At 35.3% G+C, this 12,745-nt stretch overlaps 1 protein-coding gene across 1 annotated transcript in view; it reads left to right on the top strand.

The window, feature by feature from the left end:
* Positions 1 to 12,745, top strand: part of LRP1B (LDL receptor related protein 1B) — a 1,301,643-nt gene that overhangs the window by 1,039,379 nt on the left and 249,519 nt on the right. The window contains exons 47-50 of the mRNA XM_040971988.1: positions 5,405 to 5,518; positions 5,762 to 5,911; positions 9,390 to 9,512; positions 10,505 to 10,624. Coding sequence (XP_040827922.1) covers positions 5,405 to 5,518; positions 5,762 to 5,911; positions 9,390 to 9,512; positions 10,505 to 10,624 — 507 coding nt within the window. The remainder of the gene's footprint in view (positions 1 to 5,404; positions 5,519 to 5,761; positions 5,912 to 9,389; positions 9,513 to 10,504; positions 10,625 to 12,745) is intronic.

The following is a 12,745-nucleotide window of genomic DNA, read 5'->3' as shown; positions in this document are numbered from 1 at the left end:
CAGCAGTGGCATAGCTGAGTTATATGGCAGCTGTATTTGGAGTTCTCAAAGCACTCTCCATAGTGACTTCCATAGTGGTTCTACTAGCCTACAGTAATATCAAAAACTAGCAAAGTAATGGCTAGGAGTTTTGAAGTTTTTTCTGTACTGTGTGTGGAATTTAAAACTGATCGTAAAATGGGAGCATATACTCTTATTCGGCATAAAATAGTAGATGCGATTAAATATACTATTTCCTTTAGAATAAATACATGAGTACATTTTTAGACGAATTGCTCATCTCTTGTTATATCTTTCAGGACTGACTTTCCTATCATTTTAGGTTGTTCCACATAATAAACTCACAGGCCACCTCCAGCCATACAGGGAGTATTCCCCTGAGTCTAGTTGCTGAAAGCTAGCCTATTAGACTTGCTACCACCAAACACCCCAACACACATAAAGGATGATGAAAGAGAAGGCATATGTAAAGGCTCAGGGAAAAGGAAAAAAAAAAGTTCTCTCTCCAAAAATCTTCGTTCTCTTGTTAGTTTAACTTGGGAGTGTGTGTGTGTGTGTATGTTTGTTTTGCATAAGTAAGCCCAAACATAGTCACATATTACTTTTAAATTAAAGTAATAAATTATTATGATTAGAAATCAATACATGCAAGAAGTTTTATAGACTGATGTGAGATGCTAGCGAGGAACCCTGTATAAACTACTTGTGTGATTATCTTGTTTGTTTTGTCTCAATGTCTAAAGTAATTGTGACTATATATATATTTTTTTCTTTCCACAAGAGCAATGACTGTGTTTCTAATGTCAAAAAAGGCGATCGGAAAATATTTGCTTCTTGAAATTTGGAGGACTGTATTGTCACTTTATAAGAAATCCTTGTATGATTGAGGACTTTAGATGTCAGGTTGTCTAGGGATGATATGAATATATAGTTGTTCAATCATTTATTATGTGAATCTGTCCTCTGGCTGTGCTACAGCTGGAAGGAATCAGTTTGGAAAGAAGAATGAAGTGCCTCTCTCCATTGAGATGAACATAAATTATTTCACCGAAGGGCTGGAAACTGATGTTTGCTTTTCTCTCAGTTCTTAGAAAACCTTTGAAATATTCACCAACTTCCCCAAATAACAAGCTGAAGCAAAAGATAAATATGATTGGAAAGAGATCATCGTTATTGCTGGGGTTGCATACATTTAGAACTAAGGAACCAAATTAAATAATTAAAGGAAAAGATTGTTTTGAAGACAATGAAAAAAGAGATATGGCAAGGAGTGTATATAATGCATTTCTTATTTTCAGCTTCCCTTTCCTGTAATCTGGATACACAGATTTGGAAGGGACAATAGACTTCGTTTATAAGAAACATTGGGAACCACAAAGAGGAGAATTGATTGTATATCCTTTATATCTCATTAAATATTTGAGCTGATAGAAAGAAGGTAGAAGAAATACAAAGGTTAGGATAGCACAGGAGAGCTTTGCTTGATTTTATCTTTTGATTAATGACCTTTTCCTGTCCTCTTCTTTGTCATCTCTCATTGCTGCTCATGGTGTGGCTGGGCTACATTTCGACTCACATTCTGCAGTCCTACTTTTTCTTTTGCACTATCTGGAGGGAAAATATAATTCTAGCATTTCTCACTTGGCTTATCTTTATTTAGATTACATTATTTCCTTTTTTTCCCCCTCTTTATCTGGATTTTTAGCCTGGGGCAAAACGGTCAAAAAACCTTCATATCCACTTGACACATTAGAGATTCCAATATGTTTTTCCCTCAGAAATCACCCCAAGGGTAACCAATTCTAGTGTTTCACTGACTGAAACAAAGTGAAGGAATACGGTTGAAGTAATAGGGAGGTTGAGATTTAGGATGAGGTGGCATTTGTCTGTTGAATGAATTTTATGCTGTTTCTATGAACCTCTTCCATCTTTAAAGCCTCCTTTCTTGGCTACCAATGCAAAATATGCTAACCCTAAGAACCACCTTTTTCCTTTAGCCTATAATTCTATAATCAATAGATATATCTGATTCCACTGTCATTCATCATCCTATCTAAGGCACTGTTGGTTCTCCAACTATTACCAAATAGCGGCATCTGGGGAGACATGACCAGGCCAACAGGGCACTATCTCCACAACTCATACCCTCTAATCGGTCTTTCTAGAATGCCTCCCCAAGATTAACATCATGATTAGTGGGAGAAAATTTCGAGAAGATGAATAAAATAACAATTTCCTATTCTTTACCCAACTCCTATTGTCCTTCTATATCATTTCCTTCCAATGTAGTTCTTTTTTGTTTCCCTCATGAAACTTTGTCTTCCTGGGTCTCAAAATTCTGTGACAGATTTTTGATCAAGCTGTTTCCATGAAAAAGTACCAATTTAAAAAAAAAATACAAACTAAAAGCTTAAAACTGCTGCACACAGAAGCAAGTTAAAACAATGGTCCATAGGACATCTTTCCTTCTGGTTTTGTGTTGTATGGTTATCATTAACTTTGTAATGCTTTTAAATGCCGTATCCTTGAGAGCTTGGTTGGAGGGCCTAATACTGGAGTGCAGCTACTGGTATATCTTCGATGGAGGCACGGTCATCCTGCAGCAGGGATGCTCATCTTCATTGACAGAATGCAGCTTTGGGATGGATGTTCATGGAGCGATGATGGGGGCAGGGGCACACGTGTAGCCAGCCAAATCAGCTGAATCAAGCCTGGTAATCAATGGCGTGACAGGCGTCACAGGCAGATCACCATCACATGGATATATCCATATTCACCTTGAGGAACTGTGTAATAGATACTGCATTCTGAGAAGTAAAGTTACATTGCAGTATGCATCCTTACATCCGAACAAAAGAATAATTCATAATGAAACTGTTAAATGTACCTTGATGACAGGGGCTGGAATCCCTAACACTGGCTGCACCTATAGTATCATGACGGAGTTGCGATAGTTGTTGAAGGACTATACTACTGTAATAATATGGAGGAAAACATTATAGGGAAAGGGGGTGAGGAGGTGTAAGAAGAAATCCTTGAATCCATGGAATTGCATCATGAAAAATAAAAACATAAAAAGATAAATAAACACATAGACATGTAAATACTATCCTCTAAGTAGGTTTATTGATTTCAAAGTTATAACTCTTTTTCATCCAGTAAGAATTATTTTGGCAGTTTTTCTTATCCAAGAATTTAGTATATAAGTATTCCACATGACTGACATTTCTACCCTTCCCATAAATTCTTCCTTACTTCTGCTTCCTTGTAGAATGAAATCAGATATGTCAAGTTTTTTCTGTCTGCAGTTTGCAATGACATGCATGATGTTCAAGGAGCCATAATTTGCCTCCTTTCCCATCTCTCACTACCATCAACCCACCTGCACTCCCTGTCACTTAAAGAATTCTTTGCAGAAGCATGGAAGGAACTGGATAAAGTGGGATGACCTGCTGTCATCCTTTAGGTCTTTAAACCGTAACTTCAATTGTAACATATGGATTTTAACCTAAAAGTTTACAAAGGTAGATAGATGCATCACAGGTATCTGAATTACTGTTTCAACAGTGCATGGAAAGTAGTAGGAGGCTGCTTATGGATATGGAAGTCAGAACACTTTGAATATGATTGGGATGATAATCTTCAAGGGATTTACTCTTCACAGGAAAAAATGATTATGAAATATAAGGGAATATAGAGATGATTTTGTGTTTTTTTAAAGGAGTTCGGTGCAAACATTTTTTTATAAGATTTATTTTTATTGAAATGTCAGATATGCAAAGAGGAGGAAAGACAGGAAGACCTTTCATCCATTGATTCAGTCCCCAAGAAGCCCCAATGGCTGGAGATGCTCCAATCCGAAGCCAGGGGCCAGGAGCCTTTTTCAGGTCTCCCACACAAATGCAGGGTCCCAAGGCTTTGAGCCATCCTTGGCTGCTTTCCCAGGCCACAAGCATGGAGCTGGATAGGAAGCGGTGCTGCCAAGATTAGAACCAGTGCCCATATGGGATCCCAGTGTGTGCAAGTCGAGGACTTTAGCCACTAGGCTACCGCACCGAGTCATGACTTTGTTGTTTTTTTCTTTTTTTCTTTAATATAAAAGAAGCAGCCAATTTTTTTCCAAAGAACAAATTCATTTGTGTCTGCTTGTAGCAGCATTATCTTTTTCATATGCTAAAGATGTTATTTTTAATGAAGGAAACTAAGACAATTACAGTTGCAAATTGTAAATAAACCATTTATTCTAATCATCATTTAAACATGAATAAGTATGCAATTGCAAAGTAACAGTTAAATATAATAAGAGCACTGCGTTATAAAATACAAATGACTTACACACCCTTGGGTAAAATTTGCATATTTTGCAAAAGCATTTCAGCCATTTACAATTGATATAATTTCTATTTATAATTAAATAGGCTGCTTAAAATATCAACACCAGCAAAGGTGGCATAATCAGAGAGCCCTTCAGGTTGTACTTTAATGTAATCAACTTGTTGAAACTTGCATTTGGAATGAAAATCTCTCCTATCACTCCAACATACATAGCATTCCATGCACCTGTTCACAACATATTGCTAGAAACTATTATGTGATAACGAATGGGCAAGCAACCTAGAAAGGAATGCATGATGAAGAATAAGCGGTTTTCCACAAAGTGTGATAGTAGCTTATTGAAACTGATTTTCATCTAAGCAGAGGAGTGGAAAGTGATACTTTCAAAATAGTTGGGATAAAAAATGCCACATTTCTATTTCCTTGGTATGAAACATTTGTATTTTTTTTGAGCCATTAATGTTATGGCCATGTTAAGGAGTAATGCATAGTGAGGTGGACTTATAGCTGGACTTGCTTAGCTGTTTTTTCTGCCAACAAAGCAAATAGTCAGTTGTTTTATCCTCTCTTCCTCTTTCTTTCTCTCAGCAGAGCACACTCTTTGCTCTTAGAAATCAGATTCCAGTTTCTCAGGCAACATCTAATATTTTGTGTGCTTAATGCCATAGCCTTATATTGTTGGAGTTGCAAGGACAATGACGTTTCTAACCATGTTTATGTTGTTCTAATGTTTAACAACTGCTGGATTTGGTATTACTTTAGTGAACAAGCACATCCCCTGTGCTCATGGGGCTTACAGTTCAGTGTGGCTTCCTGTTCATAAGCAGAAAGCTGCAAAGAACATGATAACCAGCTCAAAACATGGGAGAATTATTTGATAGGGAAGACATTTAACAAACATCTAACACAAGCTTGGGGATGACAACAAAGAGGTCAAGGTGACTTTCCAGAGGTTAAAAAAAATCAGAAGCAGACAAAAATATATAAAGTACTCAAATATTCAAAATGTCATTTTATGGAGTCACTTTTTGTCTCATCATTCCATTTATTTATTTGCTTGCTTTTGTAGTTTCCACCTGTGCCACTGTTGAATTTCGCTGTGCAGATGGGACTTGCATTCCAAGATCAGCAAGATGTAACCAGAACATAGATTGTGCAGATGCTTCTGATGAAAAGAACTGCAGTAAGATATCGCAGTATCTTTTATTTTTTTCCTTCCTGGATATTTTTGGCATTGCATTGACCATTGTTCAATTTCTTTTTGAACCTTACAGACAATTGTTATGTAATTTACCTCTGTTGTGTGGGATAATTGCGTATTTATTTCTTCAAATGAAGTTAACTTTCCCTGTCCCTATGACCTTCATAGAAGACTCATAGTCAATGCAAATGAGGTGTTTTTTATATTCTGTTTACATCTTTTCAGATAATACAGACTGCACACATTTCTATAAACTTGGAGTGAAAACCTCAGGCTTCATAAGATGTAATTCTACCTCACTGTGTATTCTGCCCACCTGGATATGTGATGGGTCTAACGACTGTGGAGACTATTCAGATGAACTAAAGTGTCCAGGTAACTGTAGAAAGAACAACGTATTTTCCAAAACAGTTTAGAGGCTGGCTGACAAGACACTTGCTACCTTTTATTTTTATCTTTTATATTAAATGATCAAGATTAAAATTTAAATGCAATAAATTATATCAACTAAAAAGTAACCTACTCATTCTAAACATTCCTTTTGATCCTATTGAATTACTTCTCAAATGATATTTAAGAAGTCTATCCTAAAATATTCTCAATATCTTTTTCATATTCATGTCACCGTTTTTGTTCTAATTTTCATTATTCTTTAAAATGGTTAACAGTTTTTGTAAGGAAACAGCAGATGTTTTATATACCTTAAAAATATTTATAGAATAAAGCAAACAAGGGGCTATATTTCTCACTATGGATTTTAGTCAAGGTTGTTAGGCAATAGTAGCCTATTAGTGCAGTTTATATAACATTTTGGCTTTGTAGTTTAGGTAATGGTTATTACTATTATGAGGTAAAGTAAAAAAAAAAAAAACTAGGTTCATATGACACTATTCACAGCCTACCTTAATGTGCTCATAAAATATCTTCTGCATTCCTGTAACAATATCTTCATGGCAAGTTTGTAACTGCTTTTATTTGAATGTAACTTTGAAAAATAAAACAGACAAACAAAAACCAAAACCAGAAAAGAAATGTGTAGACTTTTTTTGTGGCATGCAGTATTTTTTAAAAATATTTTTAAAATTGCATTTCTGAGTATTTTCCACACAACTTTATACAAAGACACAAAATCAGATATGAAAAATTGATATTTCTAGTAATTCATGGTTTATCAATGAATTGGGCAATAGTTTATTCAATTATTTTCTGTTCCAATATATCTAACACTTTAAGATGTCATTTTGGTTTCTCTCAGAATAGCTAAGAAGTAGAAATGGAAAGCTTCTGTGGACCTCCTTGACTATAGCTCTCTGCAGCTTTTTCACGGTTAAGGACAAATGTACTTTGTTTATGTAGAATGTATTTAAAGGAAATGATATTTTAGATTTATTGGACAAAATTGGGGTCCATATCCTCACTTGTTTCATAACATATCCCCCCAAATTATGACTATGCTTAATAAGACAAATTTATTAAAACTATTTATGTACTTTTGTAGATTTTAAACATTTGTGAAGGACCAAATCATTTTATGGTTTGACTTTCAGCACTAACAGAGAGCCATATCCCAATATGGGAAAAAAAGGAAAGGTAATTGTGTATGTTTATGAGACCTTTGTATCGACAGTAATGCATAATAGGTCTACAATAATTCTTTAAAATTTCAAAGTCAGAGTTACTGGTTGAAAAAGAGAGAGGAAAGAGACAGAGATGGAGGGAGAGAAAGAAGGTGGAAAGAGAGACAGTGAGACAGAAAGGATAAACAGAGAGAAACAGGGAGGGAGAGAGAAAAAGGAAAAAGAGAAAGAGACATAGAGGAAAGAAAGCGAAAATCTTGCATCTTGAGTTTCTCTCTTTTAATTTATTTATTTTTATTGGGAGGTCAAATATGCAGAGAGGAGGAGAGACAGAGAGGAAGATCTTCCATTTGCTGATTCACTACCCAAGTGGCCACAGCAGCCAAAGTTGTGCCAATCTGAAGCCAGGAACCAGGAGCTTCCTCCAGGTCTGCTGCACAGGTGGAGGCTCCCAAGGCTTCGGGCTGTGCTTGATGGCTTTCCTAGGCAACAAGCAGGGAGCTGGATGCAAAGTTGGACCACCAGCACCAACATAGGATCTTGGCAGTTATAAGGCAAGGACCATTGCCACTAGGCTACTGCACTTGACCCTAATTCACATTCTTTTAAAGACCACAACTGCAAGAGTTGTATTAGGTTGAAGCCAGGAGCCAGGAACTTCATTCAAGTGTCCTGCACGGTGTCAGATTATCTTTGCTGCACTCTGGGGCCATTAGCCTGCAGCAGAATCATGATTGGACCAGCTAGACAGAAATTAGCACTCAATTGGGATACAACATTGCAGATGATGCCTTAACCTGTTACACCACAATGCACACCCTTGTCCCCTAAGTCAACATCGGAAGAAATGCTGAAATATAAAGCACACTAATACCTTTTTTAGATTAAAGGTGATTTCGGCCACAAATATACTTTTTATCTTTGATTAGATACATGAATTTGGCGTTTGACAAATTAAAATTGAAAGAATGTTGTCATCTTAAAAATGATCAAAATGGGCAATTATACTAAGGTATATATATATACCTTTAAGATTTACTTCCTTGTTAGCTATTGACTTGCCCTTCTAAACCTATGAGAACATGAAATTTCAAAGCCACAAGTGGGAATAATGAGATAAAGCTAGTAGTTTATATGCATTTTCAGAGGATATAATAAAAAATGATATTTCATGATTTAAAAACATGCATCCTATAAACTAACTTTATATGTGTTTTATATTTACATGAGACTTCTGCAGTCATAACAATAATAATTTTAGGAAGTACATTATAAGTTTTTTCTTGCTCAAAATAGGAAAAACTTAAGTTTATAAAACATTCAAAATAAATCATAAGGATTCTGAAAGCCCACTTTTCAGCAAAAACGCACTAATGTTTTCCTTTCATTTGAATATTGAATTAAATATGAGTCCACCCAAATATAATTCTGCGACATTAAGCACACTTATTTCAGAGTCATCTGAGTTATTTTATGATATCTTTATTACCTAAACTCTGGACTACATGTAGGTTTTTGATGGAGCTCCAGAAAGTTATCTGTAATGTCTTTACTAATTTGCATCCCCTCCAACAGCGTATAACTTCCGTTGTACACACTTCCTAGTAAGAATGTGATTCCATTTGGATCCTTTTGATCCTGGCAAGCATGATCTAGGTGAGATGATTTTGCATTGTGGTTTCAGTTTCAGTTCCCTGAGAGCTGATTTTGCTAAGCATTTTTTTCCATGTCGATGGTTTTTCATGAATTGGCCATTTGAGCTTATATAGCCACATTTTAAAAAATTAGGTTTCCTATTATTGAAGTGTTAAAATTCTCTGTATATTCTGGATATCAATCCTTTGTCAGATGAATACCTCTTAAAAATCTTCCTCAAACTGTAGGTTTTCTCTACACTCTGTTGATTGTTTCCTTTGCGATTCAAAAGCTGCTTAGTTTGCTTCAGTCATATTTCTGTGGATTTTTTTTCCTGCACTTTTTGGGTTTTATGCAGACAAATCATTGACCACAACATTGTGTTTCCGTCTTGTTTTGGACTGCTCCCATTAGGGTCCTGTTTTTGTAGGGTGGTAGATTGCATCAGAGCCCAGTGTTCTCTGCTCTCTGATTATTTCTTTGTGTTTTCCGTGTTCTTGAGGACAGATTCTCAGCTATGTTTATTTACGTTTTCTTGCTAGTTGCCTCTTACAGTGCTAGAAGTATTTATATCTTCTCTGCCTACTTTGTAGAAGTCTCAGATTAAAGTATTTGATGTTATGTTCTATATTTTATCACAGTTCAAAACAAACACAAATGTGAGGAAAATTATTTTGGTTGTCCTAGTGGAAGATGCATTCTGAACACCTGGTTATGTGATGGTCAAAAAGATTGCGAGGACGGACTTGATGAACTCCACTGTGGTGAGATATTTTATTTGTTTCATTTATATAAAGCATATTACTTGTTTTGTCAGTTCTTCTTGCATGAGGATTACATCTGAAATATTGATGATGGATTTTAATGTCAAGTTTTATGTGATATTGCAATATTCCAATATTCCCCCAAAACTGACTTAAAAATATCAATGTACTATGTACACATAAGTACAAAAGTGTTGTTTTGTAATTATGCTCAAAACTCCTTAGTCATCTAACCTTGAAAAAATATATTTACAGGTCAGTCCACCCCATTTACACCTTACTTAGGATGTAATTTTTTCCCCATTCATTGGAATAAAAATAGCAATGATAAAATTAAGATGACGGCTACTTACATTGTATATTTTATTCTATTTATTTGTAAACTAGAGAGATAGTGAGATAGAGAAAATTCTCATCTTCTGGTTCATCCCCCAAATATCTACAGTGGCTGGGACTGCACTTGGCTGGGACTCATGCCAGTGGGCTTCCCTCATTCCCCACTTCCCTGCACTTGGCTGGGACTCACCCCTCATTTCCCACACGGGTAGCTCTGCTCCTACATCTCTTCCCATCACAGATACCTCCCACAGTCTCTGTTGCCAGAAGGCAGAAGTCAGCAAGCAAACACAGACGTTTTAATATGAAATGCAGACATTCCAAGTAATGTCTTTAACTGTTGTGCTAAATGCTCTTCCATGAAATTCTCACTTTATGTCTGCACTACATGTTTTTAAAGAATGACAATCTGGTGCAGACTTAGAAGAGTGACAGCAGAACTGGATCAAAGGCAACTCCTATGAGAAAGAGCTGAAGGAATAGTCAACAACACCAAGAATTAGTACAAACTGTCCTTCACATTCCATAGAGCCCATCTGCAGAAAGGGCTTTGTACAACCATACTGTTCAAGTATGGTTGATGTTACAATCATGTCTCTCTGAAGACGATTAATACTGATCACTTTTGTACTTAAAACAAGCTTTGTTTTCTCTAGATTCTTCTTGCTCTTGGAACCAGTTTGCTTGTTCTGCACATAAATGTATCTCTAAACACTGGATTTGTGATGGAGAGAATGACTGTGAGGATGGGTTAGATGAAAACGATAACATTTGTGGTGAGTTGCTCAATTGTATTCCATCCCCTTGTAGACACTGTGTATGTTCACTTTAGTGGACATACATAATTTGGACCTCTAATTGATTAAGGCACATGTTACATTTACATATACATTTGAAATAGTAGCTTTAATTGCTTTCATAGTATCATATTCTACATTTTATACTTATTCCATTTCTGTTATAGTGAATGCATTCTGTGTTTTATTTATAATATTCTATGGCATTACAATAAGCCTGAGTGATTAAGATTACTAAGTTAGAAGGGGAAACTGCTTCTGACCCTTCACATGTAGAATAACCTTATCTTTCAAAATTCATATGTGACTTTATAATGCCACCAGTCACTTATGGCCTTTTTATGCATGTGTGTCTTTTGTAGGGATTCATCTTACTGAATTGTCTTAAATAACATGTAGACTGAAATGTCTATTTTATGTAATTTAAAATGATTTTTAAATTCAGTTTTGTAAGTTTATAAGTATGTTTAAAACATCTTTTTTATCTGCTACATGCAATCTATAAAGTCAATTTGCTTCACTTTTAAAAGTTTTTATTAAAATAAAGAGAACAAATTTTATATATTTTATACATATAGCTCCAAATCAGATACTGCATCCCTTCTGTCGTCTTTCTTTTCCTCTGTCACCTTCCTCCATTCTTTCATTCCTTCTATTTTCTTAAATTTTTGTAAAAAAAAAACCCTATTTTTATTATTTCTCTTTTATTGAAATATTTATTTTATGAAAGGATAAAGTTGACTTATGTCTCCATTTTCATTTTTAATTTAATTTGCATGTTTTACATTTCATTCTGTAATACTATTAACCCATAGAAAGTAGGAAATAATAACAAGAACATAAGAAAATAAGCAAGCAAATAAAAAAAGCAAAGAAGTCCTAATGTTGCACAGCAGTATAAACAAAAGCTATACACTGTAACCCTATATCAGACTGTCATTCTTGCACCCATATATCACATTTTTTATATATCATATATCAGTCACCACAGGTTAGGGAATCTATGTGATATTTGTGTTCTGCAGAATGGCTTACTTCACTGAGCGTAATAGTTTCCAACTGTATCCATTTTTTTGCAAAAGATGGGATTTCATTTTTTATGTTATAGTAGTATTCCACAGTGCAAGCATAATATCCAGTCATTCACTGATGGTCAATTGTCTGGGCTGATTCCATTTCTTATTTACTCTGATCTGAGTGTTATAACCATGGGTTCAAATAAATTTTTCATACATTGATTTTATTTAGTTCCATTGAAATTATTTACAAAAGTGATGGGATGACTGTGTCATGTGTTGGATCTGTTCCCAGATATCTGAGGAATCTCCACACTGTTTCATACTAGCTGCACTAGATCACATTTCCACCAGCAGTGGATTAGAGGACTTTTTCTCTCACATCCTCAGTGCTATTGTTTTTGGATTTGGATAACAGCTACTCTAACTGGGTTCTTTGTGCTTTTATTTGCATTTGCTGATGGCTAGTAAACCTGAGCATTTATTCATATGTCTGTGGGCTATTTGAATATGATACTTTGGGAAATGCCTGATTGTATTCTTTGTGTCAAAAGGCAGATTCCCTCCATTCACTCCTTCCTTCCTTCCTTCCTTCTTTCTTTCACTTGTTCATTTCTTCCTTCCTTCCTTTCTTTCTTTACTTATTTATGTTGTTATTTATTTTACAGCTAAGTAGTATGCCTTAGTGTATATACATCATATTTTCTTTATCAAGTCATCAGTTGATACACATAGTACTTACTATTAAGAGTTGATCTATAATGAACATACAAATTTCAGATGCTGAAATTTGAGTACTTTTCCCCCCAGGAGTGACATGACCATGTCATATGGTACATCTATTTTCAGATTTCTGAGGTATCTCTCTATTACCTTCCATAATGGTTGCTATAGTTTACATTCCCAGTGTCCATGGATTAGTGTACATTTCCCCAACATCCTCGTCAGCATTTATTGTCTGTTTTTAATTTTTTCCTGGGGTGAAATGAAATCTTATTGTGGTTTTTATTTGCATTTTTCCTATTGTTGGTGAGCCCGAGAAAGTTTTTCATGTCTGTTGGCCATTCAATTCCATCCTTTGAAA

The sequence above is a fragment of the Ochotona curzoniae genome, unplaced genomic scaffold, assembly GCF_017591425.1.
Source record: "Ochotona curzoniae isolate NIBS_2020 unplaced genomic scaffold, NIBS_Ocur_1.0 contig_2210, whole genome shotgun sequence".
NCBI lineage: Eukaryota > Metazoa > Chordata > Mammalia > Lagomorpha > Ochotonidae > Ochotona > Ochotona curzoniae.
This window is presented reverse-complemented; position numbering and strand designations above follow the sequence as displayed.